Source organism: Phalacrocorax aristotelis, chromosome 1 (assembly GCF_949628215.1).
Source record: "Phalacrocorax aristotelis chromosome 1, bGulAri2.1, whole genome shotgun sequence".
Taxonomy (NCBI): Eukaryota; Metazoa; Chordata; class Aves; order Suliformes; family Phalacrocoracidae; genus Phalacrocorax; species Phalacrocorax aristotelis.
This window is the reverse complement of record NC_134276.1, coordinates 87,675,134-87,702,558: the sequence shown is the minus strand read 5'-3', so window position 1 is coordinate 87,702,558 and position 27,425 is coordinate 87,675,134. Positions and strand designations below refer to the sequence as shown.

The 27,425-nt window shown below is 41.2% G+C and overlaps 1 protein-coding gene and 1 long non-coding RNA gene across 6 annotated transcripts in view; both read right to left on the bottom strand.

Moving 5' to 3' along the window:
• The window catches only part of MBTPS2 (membrane bound transcription factor peptidase, site 2), a 47,757-nt gene extending 23,569 nt beyond the window's left edge, over positions 1-24,188 (bottom strand). For 4 of the 5 annotated variants that reach the window (XR_012661147.1, XM_075096960.1, XM_075096930.1 and 1 more), the window contains exons 1-7: positions 24,013-24,187; positions 18,676-18,824; positions 16,897-17,035; positions 12,917-13,020; positions 10,303-10,430; positions 6,370-6,488; positions 5,222-5,402 (exon numbers count right to left, since the gene is read on the bottom strand). Coding sequence is in view for 4 of the 5 variants with exons in the window: in XM_075096960.1 (XP_074953061.1) it covers positions 5,222-5,402; positions 6,370-6,488; positions 10,303-10,430; positions 12,917-13,020; positions 16,897-17,035; positions 18,676-18,824; positions 24,013-24,087 (895 nt within the window). In the remaining variant the exon portion in view is untranslated. Of the gene's footprint in view, positions 1-5,221; positions 5,403-6,369; positions 6,489-10,302; positions 10,431-12,916; positions 13,021-16,896; positions 17,036-18,675; positions 18,825-24,012 lie in introns of all 5 variants that reach the window. The other variant, XM_075096939.1, reaches the window with a different exon arrangement.
• Positions 23,191-23,474, bottom strand: LOC142058923 (uncharacterized). The gene is made up of 2 exons (XR_012661154.1): positions 23,393-23,474; positions 23,191-23,297 (listed from the first exon to the last, which is right to left on the bottom strand). It is a non-coding gene; the product is annotated as an uncharacterized LOC142058923 (long non-coding RNA).
• Positions 24,189-27,425: the final 3,237 nt, after the last annotated feature.

The window sequence follows — 27,425 nt, the reverse complement described above, 5'->3', positions numbered from 1 at the left end:
AAACAAACTCTAGAGAGCTTTAGGGCATAGACTCACAAAATTACAGAAACATTTAGGTTGGAAAAGACCTTTAAGATCATCAAGTCCAACCCTTAACCTAGCACTGCCAAGTCCACCACTAAACCATGTCCCTCAGTGCCACATCTACATATCTTTTAAACACCTCCAGGGGTGGTGACCCTACCACTTCCCTGGGCAGCCTGTTCTAGTGCTTGACAACCCTTTCGGTAAAGAAATATTTCCTAATATCTAATCTAAACCTCCCCTGGCCCAGCTTGAGGACATTTCCTTTTGTCCTACTGCTTGTTACTAGGGAGAAGAGACTGACCCCGCCTCGCTACAGCCTCCTTTCAGGTAGTTGTAGAGAGCGATAAGGTCTCCCCTCAGCCTCCTTTTCACCAGACTAAACAACTCCAGTTCCCTCAGCCGCTCCTCATAAGACTTGTGCTCTAGATGTCTCACCAGCTTCATTGCCCTTCTTTAGACACACTCTGGCACCTCAATGTCTTTCTTGCAGTGAGGCACCCAAAACTGAACACAGTATTCGAGGTGCGGCCCCACCAGTGCCAAGTACAGGGGCACGATCACCTCCCTGCTCCTGCTGGCCACACTATTCCTGATACAAGCCAGGATGCTGCTGGCCTTCTTGGCCACCCGGGCACACTGCTGGCTCCTGTTCAGGTGGCTGTCACTCAACATCCCCAGGTCCTTTTCTGCCATGCAGCTCTCCAGCCACTCCTCCCCAAGCCTGTAGCGTTGCATGGGGTTGTTGTGACCCAAGAGCAGGACCCAGCACTTGGCCTTGTTGAATCTCAAACAGCTGGCCTCGGCCCATTGATCAAGCCTGTCCAGATCTCTCTATAGAGCCTTCCTGCCCTCAAGCACATCAGCACTCCCACCCAGCTTGGTGTCATCTGCAAACTTACTGAGGGTGCACTCAATCCCCTCACTCAGATCATTGATAAAGATATTGAACAGAGCTGGCCTCAGTACTGAGCCCTGGGGAACACCACTTGTGACCGGCCGCCAACTGGATTTAACTCCATTCACCACCACTCTTTGGGCCTGGCCATCCAGCCTGTTTTTTACCCAGCAAAGAGGATGCCCATACAAGCCATAAGCAGCCAGTTTCACCAGGAGACTGCTGTGGGAAACAGTGTCAAAGGCTTTACTAAAGTCTAGGTAGATAAAATCCACCGCCTTTCCCTCATCCACTAGGTGGGTCACCTGGTTACAGAATAAGATCAGGTTAGTCAAGCAGGACCTGCTTTTCACAAACACATGCTGACTGGGCCTGACCCTCTGATCACACATGCTGCGTGATGGCACTGAAGATGATCTGCTCCATAACCTTCCCGGGCACCAAGGTCAGACTGACAGGCCTGTAGTCATCTTCCTTCTGGCCCTTCTTGTAGACAGGCATCACATTTGCTAACCTCCAGTCAACTGGGACCTCCCTGGTTAGCCAGGGCTGCTGATAAAGGATTGAAAGTGGCTTGGTGAGCACTTCTGCCAGCTCCCTCAGTACCCTTGGGTGGATCCCATCCAGATCCATAGACCTGTGTGTGTCTAAGTGGTGTAGCAGGTTGCTAACCATTTCCCCTTGGGTTATGGGGGCTTCATTCTGCTCCCGGTCCCTGTCTTCCAGCTCAGGGGCCTGGGTACCTGGAGAACAACTGGCCTTACTATTAAAGGCTGAGGCAAAGAAGGCATTAAGTACCTCAGCCTTTTTTCTCAGTGTTGTCACTATGTTTCCTCCCGCATCCAAGAAAGGATGGAGATTCTCCTTAGTCCTCCTTTTATTGCCAATGTATTTATAGAAACATTTTTTACTGTCTTACAGCAGTAGCCAGATTAAGTTCTAGTTGGGCTTTGGCCCTTCTAATTTTCTCCCTGCATAACCTCAAAACATCTTTGTAGTCTTCCTGGCTTGCCTGCCCCTTCTTCCAAGGGTCATAAACCCTCCTTTTTTACCCCGTGTTCCAGCCAAAGCTCTCTGTTCAGCCAGGATGGACTTCCCTGCCAGCTCATCTTCCCACACATAGGGATGGCCTGCTTCTACACCTTGAATATTTTCTTCTTGAAGAATGTCCAGCCTTCCTGGACTCCTTTGCCCTTCAGGGCTGTGTCCCAAGGCACTCAGCAGGCTCCTAAACCGGCCAAAGTCTGCCCTCTGGAAGTCCAAGGTGGCAGTTCCACTGACCCCCCTTACTTCTCTGAGAATTGAAAACTATCATTTTGTGATTGCTATGCCCAAGATGGCCTCCAACCGTCACGTCACCCCCAAGTTCTTCTCTGTTCACAAATCACTGGTCCAGCAGGGCGCCTTCCCTAGTTGGTTCACTCACCAACTGTGTCAGGAAGTTATCTTCCACATACTCCAGGAACCTCCTAGACTGTTTACTCTCTGCTGTCTTGTATTTCCAGCAGACATCTGGTAAGCTGAAGTCCCCCATGAGAACAAGGGCTAGTGATTGGGAGACTTCTCCCAGCTGCTTATGGAATATTTCATCTGCTTCTTCATTCTGACTGGGTGGTCTATAACAGACTCCTACCACAGTATCTGCCACGTTGGCCTTCCCCCTGATTCTTACCCATAAACACTTAACCCCATCATCTCCATTTTCAAGCTCTAGACAGTCAAAACACTGCCTAACATATCGGGCTACCCCACAGCCTCTCCTTCCTTGCCTATCCCTTCTGAAGGGTTTATAGCCACTGCAGCAGCACTCCAGTGTGCGAGTCATCCCACCATGTTTCCTTGATTCCAAGTATATCACAGTTCTCCAGCTGCATAACGGCTTCCAGCTCCTCCTGTTTGTTACCCATGCTGCATGCATTGGTGTAGATGCACTTCAGTTGGCCTATTGATCCTGCCACCTTTTTGGGCGGAGAAGCCCTAATTCCCATATGACCATTCTCAGGCACTTCTGTGGTTTCTAACACATCCATAACCCTTACATCTTTGCTGTCATGTGGATCTCCATCCCTCACCTCCACTGAGATAGCAGAATGAAGGACCTTGCTAGCACACCATCCCTCAAATGTTGGCACGCTGCCTCCAGGCTTGTCTCTAGCGTGCCTGGTTTCATCCCTTTACCCCTTCAAATCTAGCTTAAAGCTCCTTCAATAAGCCCTGCTAACTCCTGTGCAAAGATCCTTTTCCCCCATTGAGACAGGTGTACCCTGTCTGTTCCCAGCAGGCCTGGTGTTGTGTAGACCAACCCATGTCCAAAAGACCCAAAATTCTGCTGGTGACACCAGGCTCTGAGCCAGGTGTTGATCTGCTGGCTCTTCCTGTTTCTTCTCTCATCACTCCCTGCAACTGGAGGGATAGAGGAGAACACTATTTGCGCTTCTGATCCCTTAACCAGTCGTCCCAAGGCCCTGAAATCTCTCTTGATTGCCCTTGGACTTCTCGTTGCAACCTCATCACTGCCTACCTGAAAAATCAGTAATGGATAATACCCTGAGAGCCGTACCAGGGTAGGAAGCTTTCTCTTCACACCGTTAACCTGGGCCCCAGGGATGCAGCAGACAGGTGGGTCCGGTCTGCATGTTGGGCCTTCTGTACCCTTCGGAAGAGAGTCTCCTATGACAACCCCTCTTCTTTTCTTTATGGAAGTGGTTTTGATACAGGGCATAGGCCGGCTTAACCTCAGTGACCCCTCCAAGCTAGATGAACCATCATCCTCGTTATTGTTCGATTTAACTTGCAGAGCCTTGTACCTATTAAGCAAGGGCACTTGGGAAGGTGGGTAGTCACAGAGAAGATGCGCCTGCTGCACCAGGTAGGAACGTGTCACCATTGCCCCCCTATCCTTTAAGTCACCATGTTCAGCCAGGTGGAGAGAGGACAGGGAAACCTATGCATCATGCGTCCTGTCTGCCTGCTGGGCCCATCCCAGGGAAGGTACAGTGCAATTCCAGTAGTCTCTCTCTCGCACTCCCTGATACTCCTCAACCTACTCATCTCCTCCTCCTGGAGCTCTGTTGCTAAGCAGAGGAGTTCCCCTACCTGGGCGCACCTCCCACAGGTGTGCTCACTGCTGCCACCCAGTACTGGCATAAAAGCAGGGCACACAGTGCAGCTGGACACCTGGGTGGCAGCATGTTCCTGCTGGAACTCTGTCTGGGAAGCTGTGTCAGTTGTGGAGGGTGCAAAGCTTAGAGAGGCCAGGGCTTTCTGCCAGGTGGATACCATTGCTCCCTGGTCAAGCTGGCAGAGCTTCAGCGCCCTTCCTGCATGCCCTTCCTCACAAACTGCCATGCCATGCCCTTGCTGACGCGCCATGCCCTGGTCACTAGCACTCCCCAGGGGCTTCTTTTATACGTGTGGTGGGGTCTGGCTGCCGTTGCTCCTGGCCCTGACCAGGTCTCATCAGTCACTGTCTGCAGGCTCCTGGTGGCTCTCTTGGCTTCCCCTGAGGTACCCTCGGTTTGGGAACCTGCCCTGCGCACTGCGCTAGAGTGCTCCAGAGGTGCTCGCCTCGGCGACAGGCACAAGACATTCAACCAATTTAACTTGACTGTTCTTTTTTTGTTCTACTTAATTTTTGTTTGTTCTGGTTTAGTTCAGTTCACATTTTTTTGTTTCTCAGGGGTAAGCCCTTACTGCAACAAGCACTCTAATGTATGAATGAAAACAGAAGGAAATTGACTTCTAGAAGCAATATGCGCAATCCAGATAAAACGGAGTTTATGGACAATGACATTGTGAGGTTGAAGAAGCAAATGAAACATAAAACCCGTATAGCGACACACATCAGAAGAAGTGGCCATAATAAAGCACATCATTGGGTTAAGCCATACAATTTGTAATGCCATGCTGATCAAAGCAGTAAGGTAATGTGTGGAATTTACATCTGCAAAAGATCACTGAATTGATCTATATAACTGAACTAAAAATAGAGGAGACAATTGTATTACTGCTAATAACCAAGTCATGCAATATCCTGAAGAGGCAAATTTCATTATTCAGATGATACAGGATATTTGTATAGGATGACTGGAAGACCAGAGGAATTCTTCTATCTTCTGTCTACCTCTTCCTCACTTTAAGATTTCAAAAAATGAAAGGCATATTGGTCACTGCTTAAGACAGGATGGCAGGCTTGACTTATGAGAAATCTGTCCCCACCAACAAATCCTCAATCCAAAATAGTCTTTAAGACATGATCAAATTACTATAAAGTAATGAAGAGAGCACCTAAAGTCATACCTCTAGCTGGAAAGCTTAACTGCTGTAGGGTCGCTGCACTTACGCAGTAGCCGACCTGTGACTTCTCTGAAATGTCTCCCAGACAGGAATTCCAGTCTTCTACACTATAAACTGGGCAGTCTTGTAGGTTAGTGACAAGGTCTCCCACAAAAAGACCTCTTGGTCCATTGGCAGGAGAATCCTGAGAAGAAACAGTAAAGTCAGTCATGTTATTATACTTAAAACTACAAGGATTTGTTTATAGTTCTGCCCAATAGCCATGAAATCTTTAGGTTAAGACACTATTTCCAGAGAAACAGAAAAACCTCAGGCTCCACTAGAACTGATTATTTCAACTTATGATAGAGCATTACAAAAACAACATACCATACAAAGAATAACTTATTTATTGCAAAGAAAAAGGAAAGGGCAAGTCTCCACGTGTTCCAGGGGACCTCTTCAAATTTGAGTAATTATTTTCATAAAAGTTAATATGCTGTGGTTTTTTCCTACCATTTTAAGTTCAAGAAGTTTAAATTAATACCCCAAATCTTTCAGCAAAGCAGGGTGTACCTATACTTTCGAAGGTATAAAACATAATGAATGTCACTCTCCTCCTGAGTTATATCAATTAACTTTTAGATCCAAGAAAGACTGAATGCTTTTAGCTCTGCTGTTCAACTGGGCTGTATTTGATTAAGTCAGAAAAAAATCAGTCCTTTCCAGAAACTCAGCAGTCTATCTCTACTTTGCTTCCAGCTGACCAAACAAGCAAGCAAATCAGCTCAAAATATTCTTTAACATTAAAAACAGATAGCAATAACTAGAGTGATAATGCAGTTTCCAGTAGATATACTTGGGGCCAATACTGAAAAGAAGTTAAAAAAGAAGTTTTAAAAAACCCCAGAAATAAGCCTGCAAACTCATTTCAAATGTCTAAACAGTTTTATAGTACACTGAATAGCCTATAATTAGTCATGCCATGTTCTTTCATTTCCTAATACTAAAAACCATGAGACTGAGAAGGAAACTTTAAGCAGACAAAAAGTGCAATGTATTAGATTCTGCAGAGTGCTGCACTGACCAAATCTGACTGTGGTAATAAGAGACACAGGTACATTTCAGGTCACAAAGTACATAATATGAAAATGGTACAGATTTTTTCTTACCTCTGCAACCTCAGTGACAAGTGCCCCAACACCCGTGTAATAGAAAGGGAAAAGAATGGCTGGCAGCAGAAATAAAACCATGAAACTTGCAACACCAAGAACAAAATTATGCCACACTCCTAAAAAGAAGGGAAGAATCACATTTATAGATAAACAGTAATAACAAAAAGGTGTTTTTGAAATGCAAGGTTCTACAGTTACCTTCTAATTAAATTTCCTGAAATAATGACGGTAGGAATGGATGAAAAGTTAATTTGTGAACATAGCCATGAAAGAAACATACGTATGTTACTTTACAAACTTAAGTTTCTATGATGTTACTTTGAAGGGGAGTTTTAGAGAAGCCTCTGAACCCCTGAGAATTATACTATCAGAAAAGACAGGGAAGTGCTAAGTCCATTCTAAAGGTGTCATTCTACCATATTGATATTTCATCACTTAACACTACTTTTCTAAGCACGTAGTGGGCAGAGTATCCAGAAATAAAACTGGGCTTCTGAATCAATTATTAAACTACAGCTTCTACGTACAGAGTTGTCATCAATATGAAAAAACTAGCGGAATAAAATGTATTACGTGTCACTTTCTACCACAATAAACTTTTGAATTTAAGAATCTGGGCTTATATGTGAGTAAATACTGTTTGTCCTGGTCAGCAAGATGTCTGAAATGTAGTTGCAGTTCAGTATTTTTCATGGTTATTTCCACTGTATCAATGAAAATAATTACATATATATGTGCCAAACAAGTTTACAAAATTATTTGAAAAATGGCTTCTTTTACAAGAAAATCTGGACCTAAAACCACATCAAGAAAATAAGTTGTGCAATCAGCATTTTCTGACGCATTATTTTGGGCAACCTACTTGCAGCTGCAGTCTTTATAGCATGCTGTTCTACATAGGAAGAAATGAATCACTATCATAGGACACACTTGGCATCCTTCAACATCCAGTACCATACAAATCGTCTCATTTCATTTGTGTTCTTGGACAAATATTTTGTATGACCAATGCAGGAAAACTATTCAATGTTGAAGACTCCTGATTTCCCTCTTACAGTGCTTCATCTTGTTAAGGAGGGGTCTAATTCAATTCTATATTTACAGTGCAGTTACAGGACAGGAACTGAAGTAAGTATGTTTAAAAACATATTAAACCTATCTTTCTTAAACTGTATATAACACAGGAATCATAACATATGGAAGACTCTTATTTCCTCTGGCTATCTCTACACGTCACCCGGTCTTCTTTCACATTTCTAATGCTGCAGAAATGAGAGACGTTTCTGGAGTACTTTAACTAAAGATTTGTTGCCATTTCCACTAGTAGATGTTTCTTAAAGTGATTTCTCTTTCTAAAGTTCTTAATCATATCTCACTGAAAGGCAATCAGACAGATGAAGTGTTTCAGCATTCAGTTCTCTCTATCTCACATCCATACATTTATGTGTGCACACCCACATAAGTGCAACAAACCCAGAAGTATTAAGTAAATATTTAAACTTCATTGTTTTAACTTTTTTATCTTAAATTATTTTTTCAGCTTAACAAAAGATAAAAATCTAAGACAGAAACAAAATTCCTTTGTAACAGTGTGGCCGCCAGAGAGAGTAAGCTGGAAAAAAATATAAAAAAGGTGATGGAACTGCTAGAGGGTGACAAGGAATACTTTCAAACAGCTAGGAAAACATGGGCCTTAATACCATAATTTACACAGTTTGCTGTGTGGAATACAGCAGAAAGTCTAAGATAGAAAGGCTTCAAATTCACCCCAGGTGATCCATAGTAAAATAAACAGGCTCAAAACGAGAGTACCTCTAGAGGCACACTGCTGAGTATACCATCAATTTCATTTTGCAGAAACAGCCTCATCCTTGGATACCTAATTCCTTATACTTAAAAAGGGATACTTTACACAACCCTTAAAACACCTTAAAATAATGTTTTAAAAATCTTTAACTCCTCCTTCTGTTAAAGACAAGACCAAATGTATTAAAAAGGATCTCAAAAAATACAAATATTTGAACTAATTGTAAGAAAGTGCTGCCCAGAATCACTTTTCATCTACTAGGCATGGAATTAATGCTAAAAATATCACAGGTCTTACAAGAACGCTGATTCACTATTCTTGAACTCATGATGCCATCTGCTGTACAACAAATATACTCTTTAATCTCTAGAGTACAGGTGGACTACAAAAGGAATATTCAGTGTTGTTCTCTACTCTCTCTCTTTTACTTAGCTGCCGTACAAAAAATCCGAAAGCATGTCTCTGTAAACACAGAACTTCAGAACACAGGTTCATTCAACTACTCTGATAATGAAGAAACACTGAGTCAAGTTTACTGAATATCACCTTTTATCACTATGAGACATCCCAGTTCTGAAAGATACCTATCATTAGCTGTAAAAAATTTAATATATTTGTTATACCTAACTGGTAACAGGCCACTGATACTAACCAGTCTTGCAACATGCTTGTTCCTACCTTGTATCCCCCTCTTTCAGGTTTCCCAAGAAACCTGAAAAAATATGGCAGGTGTTTGCTTATCATCAAAAACATGCAAGCAATTATTTTCTATTACAGCTTATAATCTTTTTTTTTTCTAGATGATTTCTCAGGAATGTATATAAGCAACCCATTTCGAAAATCAGTATGACTGGTCATTCAGTACTGTTCACAGTAGCTGGAAGTGGAAATTGATTAATTTGAGAAACAGGGCTTCAAAAAAGTTATCCTATTGCACTGAATCATTTTGGTTCATCAGGGTATTTGGAATATAGATATATTTACTTACCTAACATTTATCATCATTTACTTGATTTATGAAAGCTTGAAAACATGCTTTGCTAAAGGCTTCTGTATGCCCAGCCTAAAACCCTCTATATAACTTTTTAGTTACAATATTCAAGAAACAATGTTAGTTTCTAAACATTACAACAGGCTGACTGCCTCCTACTGTCCCCTGCAATAGAAAGCCATCATTGCCAAGAGCTAAACCAGGATGCTAACTTTTCTATCTTTATTTCAATAGTTTGGGAACCACCTTTGTTTCTAGAAAGTCAATAATACAAGCGGTTCAGGTAGCGTAACACAGTCTAATTTCCCATAGTAACAGGGCTCTTCTTCCCGCTAGCCAGAGACTTCAAAAAGCATCAAATCAAAATCATTTGGAAGCTACTTGGAGCCATAAGCTGTGATTCTCTTTGGATGTTTGTGTGTTAGCCTTTACTTCCTCCTAATAGCAACATCAAAACACAGCGACCTGTATAATAACATAACTCACATGTCACTGATAATCACTCACAATACTACTGAAAAATCACATTAATGGATTGCTCCTATTGCAGCAAATGGTAGTGAGTTGCTCCAGGGTGTTCACCTGTGTCAGCAAGTCATGTTTGCATACCACGAGTCTTCTGACTGAGTACTTCCCAGCTTACACGCTCCAAGGTTTTGCTACTTTGGCCATACAATAGGCAAAAAAACCCACAAAAGACAGGGAACTTCTGCACCTGGGCTGGTATAAGAGGTTTTACTGAGCTGGTGTAAGAGCTTTTTCTAATGAGAGAAACAAGTCAGAAACCACATTTTCCCCCCAACTACACAACTGGAATTTCTTATGCACAACTATTCTCAATCAGATCTAGGATATAATAACATTTTTCATGACAGCAAATTGGTACTCATTTAAGCTCCTAGAAACTCATGTCTCTCCTTCAGAAAACAGCACAATATGGAGAGTAATGATCAAATGATTTTCTGAAATCACAATTTAGGTTCAGAACAGAAGGATCACCTTCAGGTAAAGAGAAGCTTTGGTACTTCTTTGTTTTAAAACTTCGATTCTCTATCAAGGATTCCCAAATGATGCCTGTAGAATAAGTAACTGTGCTAAGAAAAGATTTAATAAAAAAAGCACAAACTATCACCTGCACAAAATATCCGTAATTGCTGGACTGGAGATATCAATTGCAAGTGAGTTGTGAAGAGGTCAACAAATGCTCCAGGATAGACAATGAAGATAAAAATCCCAAATCCATTAAATCGTACTTGTTCTCTTAAAAAGAAGAAAACAAAAACGAAGTGGTGTTACCGCAAAGAAACAAATGAAAAACTGATTCTATATAGCACACACATTTTTGTCTACAAGAATAACTAAAATTATAATTATAAAACTAACTTATTTTTCATAATATGAATAACTGAAAGATAATTAAACTAAAGGACGTTTTCTGCAGTAGTTGTCACTTCTAAGCAGCAAACATTTGTGAGCCTGACAAAAAATAAAGGATAAGTTCAATGTCTTTTCTGCATCCTGGTAACAGTAACACACAAAATACTTTTTTAAAAAAAAAACTACTTTCGATTTAGTATATATTTTAACACTTGGGGTTGTTTTTTTTTTAAGTAAAAAATGGCAGCCTGTAGGATGCAGTTTCAAACTAATCTATGAAAAATTATCTGGAAGAAGCAATCGCTTTCCTCTTAAAAAAGCACTTACAGATTTCTGGAATTTATCATTTCTCTGTTCTTCGAATTTAAATTTAGAGTAAATTGTAAACTAACAAAAATGAGGGAAATGCCATCTGAAAAAAATGAAAACAAGTCAAGAGGTTAAAAGGACAAATGCTATTTAAATATATTCGTAGCTGACACTGTCATACAGATAATATATATATATTTCAGAGGTTTTACAATTGCTTTTAAATGACACTTTTTGGAATAACTACTTAAAGTTTTTATGAAGCTAGAAATTTCATAAGGGACTAATAGAGCATGACGATCATGTTCCAAGACAATTACATTCCAATTATTATTCCAAGACAATCATGTTCCAAGACAAACCAAGCACAGATCAGCAAATCCCATATCTTTGCTGAGACAGTACACTGGGCATAACATTTTATTTATTCACATTTATGTATTTATTTATTGTGCACACACAATAAGAGAAGACACAGAATTATACAAAATTAATCAGAATAAAGTAATACATTAATTCCATGGAGTTAACTCACCAGACCTACCCATGCTACCAATTAGTAATGGGCAGTGTAATGCCTATACAGCATTTCATCACTTGGGTAGGAGGTACAGAGGGAAAAAGAAAAAGGCTTTTTTGGGACAAGCCTTGACTAAACTAAGGCTCAAATATTTTAAAGTCTTGAAGTTCACAGTCAATACTATCTTGAACTGAAGCTGTCGAAAGTGTATTAGATTTCAGGAAGTCAAACTGATTTGCCAGAATTATAAAATTTGCCCACAGCACAGATATTTAGTAAAGCCTAAACCTTCACAATTGACCCTAATAGCAGTATAGACCCAACCCGTGCTACGGGGAGAGAGAAAAAAAACAAGTCAAGCAGAAAGCAGCAGCAATGTACATTGGACAAACTATTTTTTCCCCTGGAAACAGCTGGGAATCAATTTTTTTGACAAAAACATAACCCAAACTTGAATATTCAGAGCCTTTGCTCCTGATCTTGAATCAAGATATCACACCACTAAGGTATAAGAATTATTCATTCTGGTTAAAAAGAGGTCAATAGTTACTCCTGGCTTTTCTGCAGTAAGCCAGCAGCATGTGAAGGCACTGCAAAAGAAAGGAAATTTTGTTGCTTCTTCCTGTGCTGGGATGACCAAGAGCAAGTGCTTTATCCTCCACAGAAAAATCCCTGTGAATATTACGGGGAAAAAGCTGAAAGACAAACAGAGCATATGAAACACAGAGGGGCCCAAACCACCCCTTTAATTGAGAACTTTTGGGGTTATAAAAAAGGTAGCAATGTGTTAATATGCAGTCATGACTCCCTACACTCAAGAAAAACAGAGAAACAACTTAGGGCTTCATGCTCATGGGACAGATAACGACGACGTCCAGGAGAAACGCCAAGGACACCTGAATACCAGCCCCAGTAGCCACCACTTAACCCTCTTATGCTAGAGTGTCATTTAGCAGTAATGACTAACCATGTCAAGTAACTTTTTTGTGAAGTAATCATCATAGTTAAGTGGCATTAAAAATATCGTCTTTGATCAAAACACAGTGCTGAGGTTAATAGGGGCAAATCACATTTGACTGAGTTACTGCTTCAGCCTGTTCATACGTTACTTCGCAAGCTATGTTTAAACAAATCAATTTAAAATCTATTTTAAAGTACCATTGTGCAATAGCACATGGGTCCTCTTCAAGTGCCACAGCTGCAGAAATGCAATTGCTGTGGGAAAAACAGGAGCACTTAAGAGAATTGTTATTTTAAACCTGATGTGGGAAAAACAGGGGCACTTAAGTATTATTTTAAACCTGATGCAGCATGGTGTATTTGCAAAGCAGAAGTCCTTTCTCATTAATAGACACTATATTAAAACTCTATCCTTAATTGTGTGCCCTTCCAATTTTAAAATCTAGGGAAGATATGAAATACAGAATAAACAGACTCTCTAGATAAACCAAAGAAGTGCTAACACCATTCACAGGTAAGTAAATGCTCTGGAATATTAGGCTTTGTTGGCTCATGATAATAGGAAAATAATATGTATTACCGAATAGCTGCCACCCCATGGCCGACTTCGTGTATCACACCACTGATGAGGATTGCAGAGAAGAAATAGGTCAGCTGGCTGACTGGCAAATTTACACCAGGCACCTGTTGATGTGGGCATGACAACAAAATAAAACACACGAGGAAACCAAGAAGTACAAAGACAAATCATTCTGCCCCTAAATTTGCTGCCTTCACTCACTTCTTCAGACCCACAACAGAAAAGGGGCCGTTCTCACACAGCACTATCAGTTTGTACCTCTTCTCCCAATTTATTCAATGTATTTTAAAATATATTTAATATATATTCTTTTGTTGAAGGTTAAAAAGCATTCCAGGTCCAAAAGCCTTCTCCCTTCCCTACTTACTCCCCACAGCCCTGACCGAATGTGTCCTCCTCTATATTAAGCTCAAGAAGTTTATAAAAATGTATACAGACTTCCACTCAGATGAGACAGGCTTGGCAACTAATGTGAGCATTAGTTTACAATTTCCTGCAGCGAGTCATGTAGCTATAGTAAAGATCCACCCCTCAAAAAAAAAAACCCAAAAACCAAAATCGTATGGCACTTAGAGCACTCTGAGCCCTAGAAGTTCAAAAAATGAGCCTACATCTGAAATTGCCCGTTTCCCTTCTCTTTGCCCATCCAAATCATGAGACTATCCCAAATTTACAAGGTCAAAAAAAAGGGTAGCCTATTGTTCAACTTTTGGCAGTCTACATATGGCAGTTTAACCTTCAAAAAAACCCCACTTGAGTATACTATTTTAATTTATGTAAGACTCCTCACATTCCTCCTGTTGCTGCAGATTCCCACCACTCCCCAAGTCCTTCACTGCACTAGTCATGAGACACCAACTCCTTCCAGACAGGCTTCAAAGCAGTCACGAGTCAGAGAATGAGGAGCCATCTGCCCTTTCCTCCTGATGGACTTTCCTCCTGCTCGGTTCCTGTCCCCACTCAAGGGCCATACTGCCGTGGGATGATAAGGCCGCTTCTGCTGCTTGCTCTGGGGCAGATCTCCTGCCTGCTCCACAGCTCTCCCCACTCGAGGCAGGGTGCACTCCAGTACAGCCACTAACAGCTGACATGAACACAACTTGAATTCCAATCCAGTGGCAGAGAAGAGATGCTACGGGCAAAACTTCCTGGTCTGTCTATAGGGCTCTCTAAAAACTACCCTTGTGGGACACAGAAGACTGCACAGCCAACTGAACACCTGCCGTTTGATCCTACCTTCATTCAGTCCTGCACATTCCTCAATTACACGCATTTACCCACCCATGCAGCGGAACTCTACAATACAATAGGTTGGTGAGACAATCTAGCTAAAAGAAATCCTTCAAAAGACTTGGTTTTATTCATGTTAAACCAAATCACTTCACTAATTCTGCCCAGCCTGTGATCACGGCCAAGATATTAATCTTAACTGGCATGACTATCGTACGTCACTGCATGAGGACAGCTGGTCTTCAGTCGTTAAGCATCCATTGCTTGTATTACAGCAACAGCTGGTGGCACTAATGCACCAGTTAACCGGCGTTGCCAGTGGCGCTCAGCCCCAGGCACGTAGGAGGACAGACAGCAACAGCAAGGGTTGCCGTCTTAATGCCACCATAACTCTATAGCCTGTTAGAACACAGCACTGGATGCTTTCAGACTTCATGTCAAAGAACCTAGTTTAAGATTCACCGAAAAGGGAAGTTAAGTCTCATGAAGGGTTCTGAAATCAATATCAGTATTTTGTTAAAGAGCATTGTCGTCTTATATTTTATGGTCTTCTGGAAATGCCTTTAGTAAAAGAAGATCCTTTGCTAGTAATTGATCTGCCTCCTTCCCACTTTTGTAAACAGGCAACCAACCCAAGAGGGAGCAGCTAAAAAAACCAGCCCAGTTTCCTACAGATAGGTATTTTAAATAAAGTACATGACTGAACAAAAGAGGAAGGGTATAAAAATCTTAATCAATAAAACATAAGCAGAACTGTATCTCCCCCTCTCCATAGCTAAAGGCTAAACAGATTTATGCTGCAGGCTAAAGTTGAGTTAAAAAAAAGCCTGGTGGAGGTTTTTGTTGTTTTCTTTTAAAAACTAACTCAACTCTCCTCCAGGCAGTCAAATACAAATAACTAATTTAAATGAGGAGAAGGTCCTCCTGACTTGTCCTTTGCCTCTTTGCAACCACACATGGGTCAACTTACACTAGCACAATCCCCTCAAAAAGAATCCTGAAAGTCTTTAAAGGCAGAATTATACAACTATGACCATTCAGAAATGACAGAATGAGGTAGGAAAGAAAGAGAACCACAAGTCAATTTACCTTATCCCCATCCATGACATTACATTGTCCCTATACATTACATCTGTTTCAGTGCCAGTCTGTCCTTGGTTTAAACGGAGTGATATTGCCAGTAGGCAGTCACTGAGGAATCAATTCCACATTGAATTGAGAACATTATCCTAGGTTTCTGCTTCCATAGTTCTAAATCACACCAGATAAATTCCAAAGGCTTGTCTTTACTTTGGTTGCCTCTATGTTATTTTCTCAAAAGAGCAGTGTATTGCAAATGACCACTTTACTCTGGTGTCAAAAGTGTGGATAGATCCATATCATAATCTCAGAAAATGAAGATGTAAGGGAGGCTTTTCTTACTCCAGAGTGCAGCAGACATACATGCTTAGGATAGACCCCGCTGGCATGTAAATTAAAAATTTTCTGTCTCATGTTCAACTAGTGCTCTACTGGACGCACAGACTGCCCACTCCTGTTTGCTTCTGGAGATAATTCAGGAGCAGGCTGTGGACCAGGTGACTGCAGTGGCAGTACCAGCAGTTCTCTCCCAGGTCTGGTTGCCTGCTTTTGCCAACACACACTGCATTTGCTATATTCACCCTGCATGTGTGAAACAGACCCAAACATCCCAAAGGCACTGAGTTTATGACACATGCTAATGGTCAGGCTTCCTGCACTCATGCAATCTAGCTGCACACAGTCAGTTTAGCACTTATAGGAAGGCCGATTATCATGGCAGCACACAATTCCCAACTTCTGTTCACTAGATTAGCTGAATACTTAAATACAGTAAAATGGTTGGGCAACTCTGCTCTAAGCCATGCAGCAGAAGGCAGAGCAATCTCATAGGACTTTCTGCTTTTCTGGAAAATGACCATAGTAAATTCTGGCCAGACAGCGCTCTTGGGGAAATAAGGGTAGGTAGGAATCCTTCCAGGTTAAAACTGTTCTAAGGGCAATGTCAGTTCTTCCATTACTGTCTTGTGTAAAGATAAGAGAGACAGTATTTGCAATCTCTCCCATTCTGTGAAATACATTCCTTTCTAAAATCATACAAGATATTGTCCAGCATCAGAAATCCATAAAACAATTAAATACATCATTATTAGGCCTTTGACTAGACACTGTCAGAAACAGCACTTTCAAATTCACAATTAGGACATAAGTCCTTGAAAGATCAAAAAACATGTCATCTCCTCACTAATGAAACTTTGCTTCCACTATCACACAAAGCTCTTCACACTTCTTTCCTTTTCCACTGATGTTTTGTATTGTAATAAACAAAACTCCTCTCTTCTTGTGGATTATGGATGTGCTCTGCAATTTTAAGGCCACCAGTGCCTCTACATTGCACAGCTCAGAGGCGGCAAATTCTTAGCTCTGTGTTGTACTGCTGTACTTAGTACTATGATAATCTAGGGTTTTTCAAAACTACTAGCCAGTTCTCATTCCTGAGAATTTTTAACATAAACTCTTCCACATGTTTGCCTTCACTTGTCTTCCCCTCTTTTACTACCTCCACTCCCCATTTTTAAGGCTGATAACAAACCAGCAAACTTTTATGTAGATGAGTATCAGGAGTTAGGTTATTGTTGCATGGGAGGATTTAAGCATCACATTCCCTGTTTAGAAGCTGGTTAAGACCAGTTCACAGCTCTCAAATAAAGACCTGAGGAGGGAAGACTTACTACAACTTGCAGCATACGATCATTCTGGGCTTTTGGTGCCTCGGTAAGCATCTGTGTCAGAGTTTGCATCAGCGTCTTTCCGAGAAGAATAACGGAGCCAAACATGGCAACTATACCAAACACCATTCCTATGCTGAACCTACAACGAGAAGCAAGTAGTTTAGCAGTGCACAGCCACAAGAAGATAGGGTATATTCTTTGCATATGTAACTGCTTTATTGCAGTTTAGCACACCAAACTCACAGGGCAAAACTGATCTAATGCTACTACCATTCGCGTATCAACAATCCAATAAAAAAATATTAGCTAAAGGAAACTAATAACAATAATAACATATACTAATAACATTGACTAATGATATAGAATATTTTCCTTGTTTAATAAATGTTTTACATCCAAACCACACCCTGATTAATTTTCAAATATTTTTATGCCCTTCTTACATGTTCTAAATTTTATTCAGTTACCTAATACATGTAACTTGCCATTAGCTATGAATATAAAAACATAACTAAGAATATATCATTAACCACCTGGATTCAAATGGTAGGGTAGCATACATGTTTATTTACAGAAATTTTAAAAATAAAATTTGGACCTTCCTCACAAACAATAAAAAGTGCTAAAGAACAATAAATGATCCTCAACCTTTTTTACAGAAGAACTAAAATGTACAACTGCAAAGGTAGTTAAAATCAACTACTTAAAACACATTGTTCTTCTCACCAATTTATTTTTCATCAAAATCAGTGTTGAAAATCATTTCAATTTACATCAATCCATCCAGTGGTGAATTTTTGTTCAGCATTATTGTTACTATTTTACACTGTCCAACAGTTGAAGGATGCGATAGTTTATTTTCTAGCTAAAATCCTTCAATTCACTACCAGTCCTTCACAACAGCATAATTTTTCTCTTACCATCCTTAATGAAGCTCACTGGGAATTAGCAAATTTATTTATTTTAAGCAACATGTACTTGTAGCATTAATTAAAGAGACTGGTGGAAACACTATACTGTAATAAATTATACACATTAAAAATCGTGATTGATATAGAACTATTTCAAACTGAAATAGCAAAATCATTACATATGAGAAAAACCAATGTGAAGCAGACCTCTCTTTCATTACTCTCTCACTGAAAAGAAATTCAAACCTTACTCATTTTATATTTTCAGAGCAGATATAGAGTAATGCTAGGAAAGCAACTAAGCAGTAGTTTTCTAAACGAGTCCAGGAACACCCATACTAACCACCCCGCTTATTTACCTGTTCCCAGCAGTCTGTGCAATCTTAGCAGGGAAGCGTGCCAGCAGATAGAAGACGGAAGGTGAGCAATGGGCTTCTGAGCAGGTATAGCTGCCGAATGTCTGGGCAATGACTGACAACAGGGACACAACTGCCTCTGAATACAGTTTGAAGCTGCTTTCAGACTTGCTTCTGTATGCAGTATTACATGTCATAGCTGTACTCTTAAGAACTACAGTTCAAACCATCGGTAAAAAATAGTTTACCAATTTCTAGTTTTATAGCATCTCAATATGCAACCTGTATTACAGCTATGTATTTTTCAGCAGAGGAGAAAGACTTATACTGGCACAGTACAATTATGGCAACCAAACTATGGTTGGTTTTATGATCAACCTAGTGAAATAACCATGTCTATCCATTACACTTTTAAGGCTACAAAGTAAAGATGTGGTTAAGTTGTGCTTAAGGTGTGGGTAAGTGTTAAGTTCTCTGTATTTGACAGAAGAAAAAAAATCCTGAATTTATACCATAAATGCAGAAATCTGGGTTTCCATCTCCCCCAGCTGTAGAACTGGCGGTTGAAAAGAGCTGTTTGCCATCGCATGTGAAAAGGTGAGACGCTCAAGCCGTATGTCAGCAGCCAGTCTTCATAAGATGCCTTCAGAGAGTTGGATGACTGCAAAACAATGGAAAATTAGTTTAACCAAAACTGTTATGTGACCAAGCAGTAAACGTGATCTGTTTACATAAAAATGGATGTATAACTTCAGGCAAATGTCCTGCACATTGCTTATATTTTGACATATAGGTAGGTGTGACATGTAATATGAAAAAATCACGCCACTACTTCGATGTAAATCGCAAATGTAAATCTAGGATTGTGAAACAGATCAGGTATCCAGCGTTGTTTGACAAGATCTTATATCAACTTTCCTAGCGATAAATCACTTTCAGTAGTTTTTAAGTACTTAGAAAGCTAAAGACTGAACTGTTCACGGTATTTTTTCAATGTGCAATTATATTTTTAAAATTACAATAGAGAAAAATGTTTCTTTTGGCTTCAGCTGAAAAAAACTGTTTCTATTATTGTTGAGATATGGATCAGTACTGTGGACACCCTTTAGTAAGGGTAAAAATGCGATCTAGGTCTACTTTTCAAACACAGAGACTATGCCTAAAGAGACTGAAATATTTGATCATACTAACAAAAAGCAAGAAGGAACTTAAAATTATCAACCTCTGTTGCAACAGTGATTTCACTATGATAATTTCCCAGCATTTCAAGACACTGCTAGAATGCCTTCTCAATAGTCCCAAAGATTTCTCTTTCTGAGAAATGTGCCCAATAAACTACATGATTAATACTCATCTGCAGTATTATCTGATATTACAGACCAAGAGACAGTTTTGCAATTTCTGCTTTATGTTATATGGCGCTTGTCTTCTCAATAGACTTTGTTCAGCCTGCTTCATGGAAGCTAGTATCAGAAACCCAACAGAGAGAATGCTTTCCTTGGAGGTGAGAGAGGAACCCACAGCTCAGGAAAAGTGCACCAATGTGTTAAGCCTTCTGACACTGAGCAGTTCCCAAGGGAGGGGTGTCTCTGACACAATCCAGACACGTCTTCGGAGCTGTCTGACCTGGAACATTGTTCCCAAGTTTCCTTATGAGCAGCAGCACCTACTGAAGACTTTGGAGAATGCGTAGTTCACAACAGGCTCCCCTCGTCCCCACCAAGAAGAACTTCACACGTTTCTGGCTGTCATCCGTAGTTCTTTAAACGAATTTAGAACTTGCCAAGTTCCTTGTATTCCTCCTGTCCTGCTACAGTGGTGTGGGAGAGTGAGGATCTCATTTGGTACAACTATATTGATAACTTTTGTCATTTTGTGGACATAATTAAAATCTGAACACTAAAAATTTATCTTAAATAACAACTTTCTTAGGACACAAGACCCATTTACTCAGGTCATTGTTCATTTATCACCATTTATCCTTCTGCCTATATATTTCTGTGTCATTTCCTTCTTCACCCTACTGATTTCAGTCACATTTTCGTTCAAGTCAGCTGAGGACACCGACAGAAATTTTCATCACCATGTACTCCCTAATCAACACTAGTCACTCCCTATGACACCACACCACTAAATTTAGTGTCCACAACCACATCAGCATTTGTTAACCCAGCACTTGCCAACTTTAACAGAAGAGATCACAAAGATGGTTACACTTTTACACATAATGCATAAGCCAAAGAAACAAAGAAAAAGACCTCCTTACATAATCTACCAAATAATTAAGAATTATCTTAAAATACATATGACATAAATACCTCTGACATGACAAACTGTTTTTTGGGAATTGAGTAAACACATCCTGTTCATTCACACAGAGTCCAAACCGACCACATACTATTATAATAAAGCCAATTGGATATATTGACTTGGCAATTCAAAAATGATTCCTTTTATCACATGCAAAAACCCCTAGAAATGCCAGAAATTCATCCCTTCAAATTCATTCCAATCACATCACAGCCCCACTGTACTAGCAAGGCAAGAGAAATAGGGGATTTCCAGGAGAAATACGGGATTACTGATCATACATTTGCCAAACGGGGGGGAAAAAATTAAAGGTACCAAAATTCATTTTCCTTTTGCATTTTCCTCACAAGTTGTGTGAATGGTATTCATGATCACTAAATGACTGCATCCCTTTGCAAATTATATTAAAAAGCTCTGTGCAAACTTCTGCTCCTTCTGTCCTGAACCCCGCAGGATCACTTGCATGTGCTCACTGCAACATGCACCCTCACGCCCCGGTGTGAGGTATGTTGGTATCTTTTGTTTCATTTCAAACTTCCTTCACACAAGCCTTGGCTCTGCTTCTTTGAGTTCTAAGTGATCTTTGTTATATTAATTTTACTATAAAAGCAATACCTTTTTTATTTATGCAAGCCTTCAAAATAATGAACGCCTGTTAAATACTCCAGGAGCTCCATAAATATCTGCCAGCAAGCAGAGTCCTTAACATTCTTCTTTGCTGACAAAATCTGTTCAAGAGCTCTGAACCATTTCAGCTTCCTGACCTTAAAAGCTGAAGGCTAACCCTGACTGAATGCGTCTAATGCATCCTTTATTTCTCACAGCAGAAGGAGGGACAACCTTCTACCCTTTGCTCATTCCTGATCCTTCAGGCAGAATGAAATGGGATGATTTAGGATGCTGGAGAGCAGGAATTTAGGGGTCTGCCTGAGTGATTCCCTTTTGTAGGACCCAAGCTCCAATGGAAACTTTCACGCCAGTGGTTCAATGAAGAGCAACACGAGGGACTTAAAATTCCATGTCCCAGCTTGATTTGGCATTTTTCAGTTTGCCAATACAAATGTGTCTTGTAACTCTAGCAATATTATGTGAATTTATTTGTGCAAAAATGCATTTAACCACACTGTTATTCCTTCTATATTATAGACTTTCTAAGAGTCAGACGGCCTAACAAAGTATTTGAAATCTGAACAAAACCAATAAGGGAACAAGCAGAGCAAGAGACATTGCATATTGAACAAGTTTACAGAATAAACATCAACCACCAGTTACAGCACACATCCTTCTTTTTGTTGAAAATACCAACAGGAAAAGTACTCCTCACTCACGCTCTGTATGCCCTTTTGGTACAATGAAACTGCAAGTGATTTGAGGGGACTGCCTCAAAGCAGGGACTGCCTTTTCCTACAGTTGCTAGCAACCTTGGCTTACGAATGTGGTGGGAGATTTACAGTACCAGCAATAAAACAAGCAACCCTCAGTTTCCTGATTATATAAATCTGGTTATTTAATCAAAATTCTGTTTTGGCTGTGGTGCTCACAGTGAAACTTATCATTGAGATGTACACACATGCGATCTACCACTGAGTTCACTAAAATCCCACAGCTCCCACATACTTCCTTACAATTAATAAGCTTTGTCAACTTTTAGTTAAAAGATCAAAGTTAAATTTTAACTCCTGGACTCTCTTGCTTGCTATAGCACTCCAGGCATTCCCCCATCTTTTTCCAACATAAATCAGGCACTAAGTTGGCTCCAAACAATGCGTGGTTTGTTTGGGTTTTTTTTCTCCCTTGCTGCTCCTAAGCTCTACCAGAGGTTGTAACGAGAAAAGCAGTGGCTATTCTTACTTACAAAAGAGAATGCTTTTAAGGTCTAATGCTGAAAGAGATCTTCAGAATCTCAGAGATACAAATGGATCTCAGTGAAGCGGCACAACAGGACCATAACCTGAATTCAGCTCTTGCTTTGCACTCTGAGATTCTTCATCAGACACGAAGTTGCTGCCAAAAGAAAACTCGGCTGTTGGCTGACCCTTCCAGTGGTTTTTGGTGTGTCTCGCTACAGTCAGGAGTGCATTTTCCTGGTACCCAGCCAATCTTCTAATTTGTTTCAAAACAACGCCACGTTTGTTTCCAAATACCTAATACAGACTTGACATAATAAAATTTGAAAAATCTTCAGATAAATTACTGTACTTTTATTGTCATTACATACAGACTTGTATTTGTCAATTAATAGCTCTCATCGTTTACTGAGCTACGTTTGGTCTCCAACAATTAGCAGCAGGGGGAGCCACTTATTTTTCCAAGTTTTCTCACCACCTAAAACTTCTTGTATATTTCTTCCCATATTTTACAGGAGTGACAAAATTAACTTTTTTTTTTTTACTTAGAAATCACTAGGCCCTATCTGCACTTGGCAGAAACAGATACAGCTCCTGGACTGTAACGTTAACGTAAAAAAGAAAATTACAGCACAAACCTGTCATTTTCCCTCATATTTAACCAGCACACATCCTATTTTGCATAACTACACCACAATTTCAGTCATCTCTTCGAAATCACACCTCTCGTGCTTTAAAAAATACTCAACGAAACTTGTGCAACGCACAAATGCATCCCTATGTATAATGAACGATGTCTTGTTGGTGTGTTTTCTTTTCAAACCTTCCCGTCTCCATCAGGAGGGAAAAGATGAGTCTTACAATACTCTCTGAAGATTAAAGTTTATTTCTTTAAAAAGGATTTCTATTGAGTTCTGTCTCAACTTGTTTTTTTTCAGTAGAACTAAGCACATTCAGAAGAAAAAGAAATGAAGGAACTGAAAGAATGAAGAAAAAATTAGTTATGTTTTTACATACAGTAATTTTAGGAAAATCATCCTTATGAAACACATAGTCTAGACAGAAAACTTACTGAATTAAGGGGTTTTTTTAGAAAGACATAACACTTTAAACCCCAGAAAGCACACTGAAGAGCCGCAGGACTCTTTAAGCAGGAGATTAAGAGCTGGCTGCCCGTCGTTCCACAGCTTTGGTCCTTGCACGCAGACCCGACGCACCCGCAGCCGCCGGAGAGGCGTTTTCAGCCCCAGCGACGGGCGGAGGCAAAACGTCGCCCCCCTCAATCCTTCCCCGGCCGCCGCCGCGGAGGCTGCCGGCACAGCGGAGGGGCCCCGTTTCTGGGGCGCGGAGCCAGGCCCCGAGGGCGCGGGTGGCCTCCGCAGCCCGCCCGGGGGGAGGGCAGCAGGGCGAGGGGGGCGGGCACGGCCCTGGCCCTTCACAGCCGCCGGCACCCGCGGAGCGGGACGGGGCCCGGCGCCCGCGCCGAGCTCTGTGGGGAAGGCAGGCGGGCCCGCGGTGCCTCCCCCGCTCGGAGCCCGGCCGGCCGCGGCCGGCAGATCCCGGCGCCGCAACGGGGCGGGCCGGCGCCCTCCTCCCGGCGCCGGCGGGCTGCGAGGGGCGAAGCGGCACTTGCTGCCCCGGCGTGCGCGGGGCTGGGGGCTCCCCGTTCGGCTGTGCCTCCGCAGCCCTCACCTTGAGCAGCGTATCCGCCAGGTAGATGGCGCACCAGCCCCCCAGCACGCACACCACCACCGGGATCGGGATCATTGTTGCGGCCGAAGCGGTGGCGGCGGCCGCGGTTCATGCGGAGGAACCCCCGGAACTAAACCTGCCCCGGAACCTTTCTCCACCGGCTTTAGTGCCCGGTCGGGCGCTTCCGGGCACCGCGTCGAGCTTAGGGCAGGTGCCGGAATTACGTCAGAGCTACGGCGCAGGGGAGCGGGCGTAATGACGTACATGTGTGCTGTTGTTACGCTACTCGTTGAATGAGGGAGGCGGTCGCAGGCCAGCTCTTCTCTCCCACGTCACTTCGCCTTGGCGGGGTTCACCCGTCGTTCCCTGTGGTGGTGGGAGTAAAGCGGGTTGTGGAAGCGCTTCAGCGACGAGGGAGTGATAGGATTCCCTTTAACTACTAACGTTCTGCCAGAAGTTTAACGTTGGCTTCATGACATAATAAAATGGTTTCTTGAGGGACTTTCAGGCAAGCGCTCTCTGAGCCATTGTGTTTCTTTCCCACTATGAGATAGTCTGCTATCATACTGATTCTCTGATTTTATGCCTCTCTTGACCTCTCCTGCTCCTCTTGGGTGTGTTTGTCACTGTTACTAGAAGTGGAACGTGCCATGAGGTCACTAATCATAAGACTTGATTTCTCAGGGCCTTTCCCAGTTTCAAAACTTTTGCTCAGAGCTTGGGCACTGAAAGCAAACACGTACAAGATTTGGCAAAGGTTAAGGGAAAGTGTTTATTTGCCTACACAAACTATGCAAATTGAACTGCCCCTCCCCCCTGTGAAAAAGATGCCGTATTCCTCAGTTTTCACATGATTTCTAAAGATTTTTTAGCAATCAAAACAGCAGCAGTGTGAGAGCCCTCTGCAGTTTGTGGCTTCCAGTCCACCTTTGCTTTGTGCTTCAGATCAACTCCTTGGCCTTGGTTTGTGAGAAATCAGTCAGGAGAACATCTCTCACCTGAAAATGCTTATGCCATCTGTCCTTCAGCTCTGATGAGTTAGTCTGTGGGTTCATGGACCATTCTGTGGAAGAGCTGAGACTGTCATTAGGAGAAGAGTTCATAAAATCAACCGCAGCCTATCTTTTCTACACAGAAAGCCTTGTAGAAGTTGTATTTTTAAATAGATGTACCAGAGTCCTTTGAATCCAAAAATGCCTCAAGCCCTCCCTTTGCTAGAATTTAGGTGTTTTTAATGCTGTTTTTCAGTCACATTTTCAGAGTTTTCAGCTGTTTCTTTGTTCCATATATGCTGTTTCATCCTGTCCTTCCCAAAGCAGATGCTGAGAGCTTGCCTTATGCTACCAGCAGGAAGAACATCTCAGCCCTGAACTCCTTGGCTCTTTTCAGCTCCCTTTTCACTGATAACGTGGCATAACATCCCAAGGGGATGCAAGTATAAAGGGCTGTACCCCAGGAGACACTTAAATCAGCAAGCAAGTAGGGGGAGACAGCCCTGGACAATTTCTCATCATTGGCTATTGTGGGTGTATAGTGGGAAGAGAACTGGTAACACCAGCCTGCTTTCACTTGTTCTCTGGTGAATTTTCATCTCAGGGATGAAAGGATGGTCAGGGATGGTTTTCCACCAAGTTTAGAGCTTCCATTGTCCTTAAACTCCTGCCCATTGGTAGGAGCTGTTCATGTTATCCAAAGCCTTATGAGAACTTCTGAAAGAATTTAATCCTAACATAAAAGCTCAAGAATTACAGGAAATGTATCCAGCCTTGCATGCAGTCAAACTTGAGTTTGTGCACTGACATAGACAACTTTAAGATGTCCTCAGTATCTAAAACAAATAACTAAGTCCCAGAATTATCAGATCTGTCTACGGCTTTTCTACAATGGTTCCCTATCTAGCAAGTTCAATTGTGAATCACTGAGAAACGATGCAGATATGGTTAATTCTACACCTTATTCTTTGAAAACTCAAGTTTTCTCATAGACTAACATGCATTTAATATAAATATTAAAAAAATTATTGTAGTGGTGGTCTTTGGAAACAATGGAGGGGATTCGTATTCAAATAGTTAAGAATGTGAGTACTTTTACTAATGGCATAGTCCCACTGAAATCAAGCATAGTAAAATGGGTGTGGGGCCTGCTGTTTAAAAGATCCAGTCAATAAACCACTTCTGTAACACTATTGTATTTTTCTTCTATGCTCATTTAGTATACTGCATAAAATACAGAACTGAATTTTATAGAGTTGGCATAGAAATTGGCAGTGTAGATAAAAATGAATGTATCTCAAAAACACAGTGTGTATTTTATTGCTGGAAAGTTTATTGCAAGAAAACAAAAATGAGAATTTTTTAGAATGTAGGCGACAGATATTCTGGGTGAACTGTCAGCCGCACTGTTTTTACTTGTGTAACTTTAGTGGTTATTTTGCCCCTGGCAGAAAGGCAAAGCTAATCCTTGTACTCATGGAATGAAACTGCTGCAGACTGTGAAGTGTTACAAGGAGGGACTGCACTTTGCACTTTGAAACAGAAGGTGTTCAGGATTAAAGTTGCCACTTTAAAATTGTTCAGGATGTAGTACAGACGTTGATACACTTTATACCACTGCTTGTTTTTCCTTACAGCCACATAGTAAGCTACAGTAGTGACTAATGCAAAATGCCATACAGTAATCAGGTTAGTGCACAGTGTTCATACCGTGTTAACAAAGCAGCATAATTATCAGAGTTTTGGAAGTCATAGCTGGGGTTTGCGTTAATGGGAGGGTATGGGTGGACCTCAAAAGGACCAGTACTAAAGAATGTTAGAAAAGGATATGTATCAGTCATTGCGCAAGAGTATCTAAGCCCATGCAAAGACTTTAAACAAAAAAGAATAATCTCACAAGCAAAATAATACTGATTAAATGTAATTTGACAAGTAAATACTAAACAGAATGTGTTAATAATACTTTAATTAAGATATCAAAATCAGTTAGTGGCTTAATATCATAGGCATCTTTTCCTAGACATAGTAAACATATTTATCTTAAAATTAATTATCAACATGTCTAATAATTAATCCCTTCAACTATGATCTATTATTGAAGTAGATATGTGATTATGCAGATATTACCATGCATGACATGTTGCAAAACAAAAGTAAAACCAGTCTTAACCACACTTTCAAAAGCTCTGATGTTAGAGGGATTTGCAGGGCTTCAGGGAATTGTACCTGCTTGCAGTCCGTCACAGACTCAGACCTAAACCCAGCCAAGATGCAGATTTTGGCATGGAGAGGTGGTAAATTTTGCCAGTTTGAAGACAATACAGTCAGAACATGACTTGGTTGGATAAGTGTTTGAGCTTTGAGGAGAGTAAATGGGGTTTTCGATATGTTCAGAGTAGTATTCGTTAGTAGGTTGTTGGG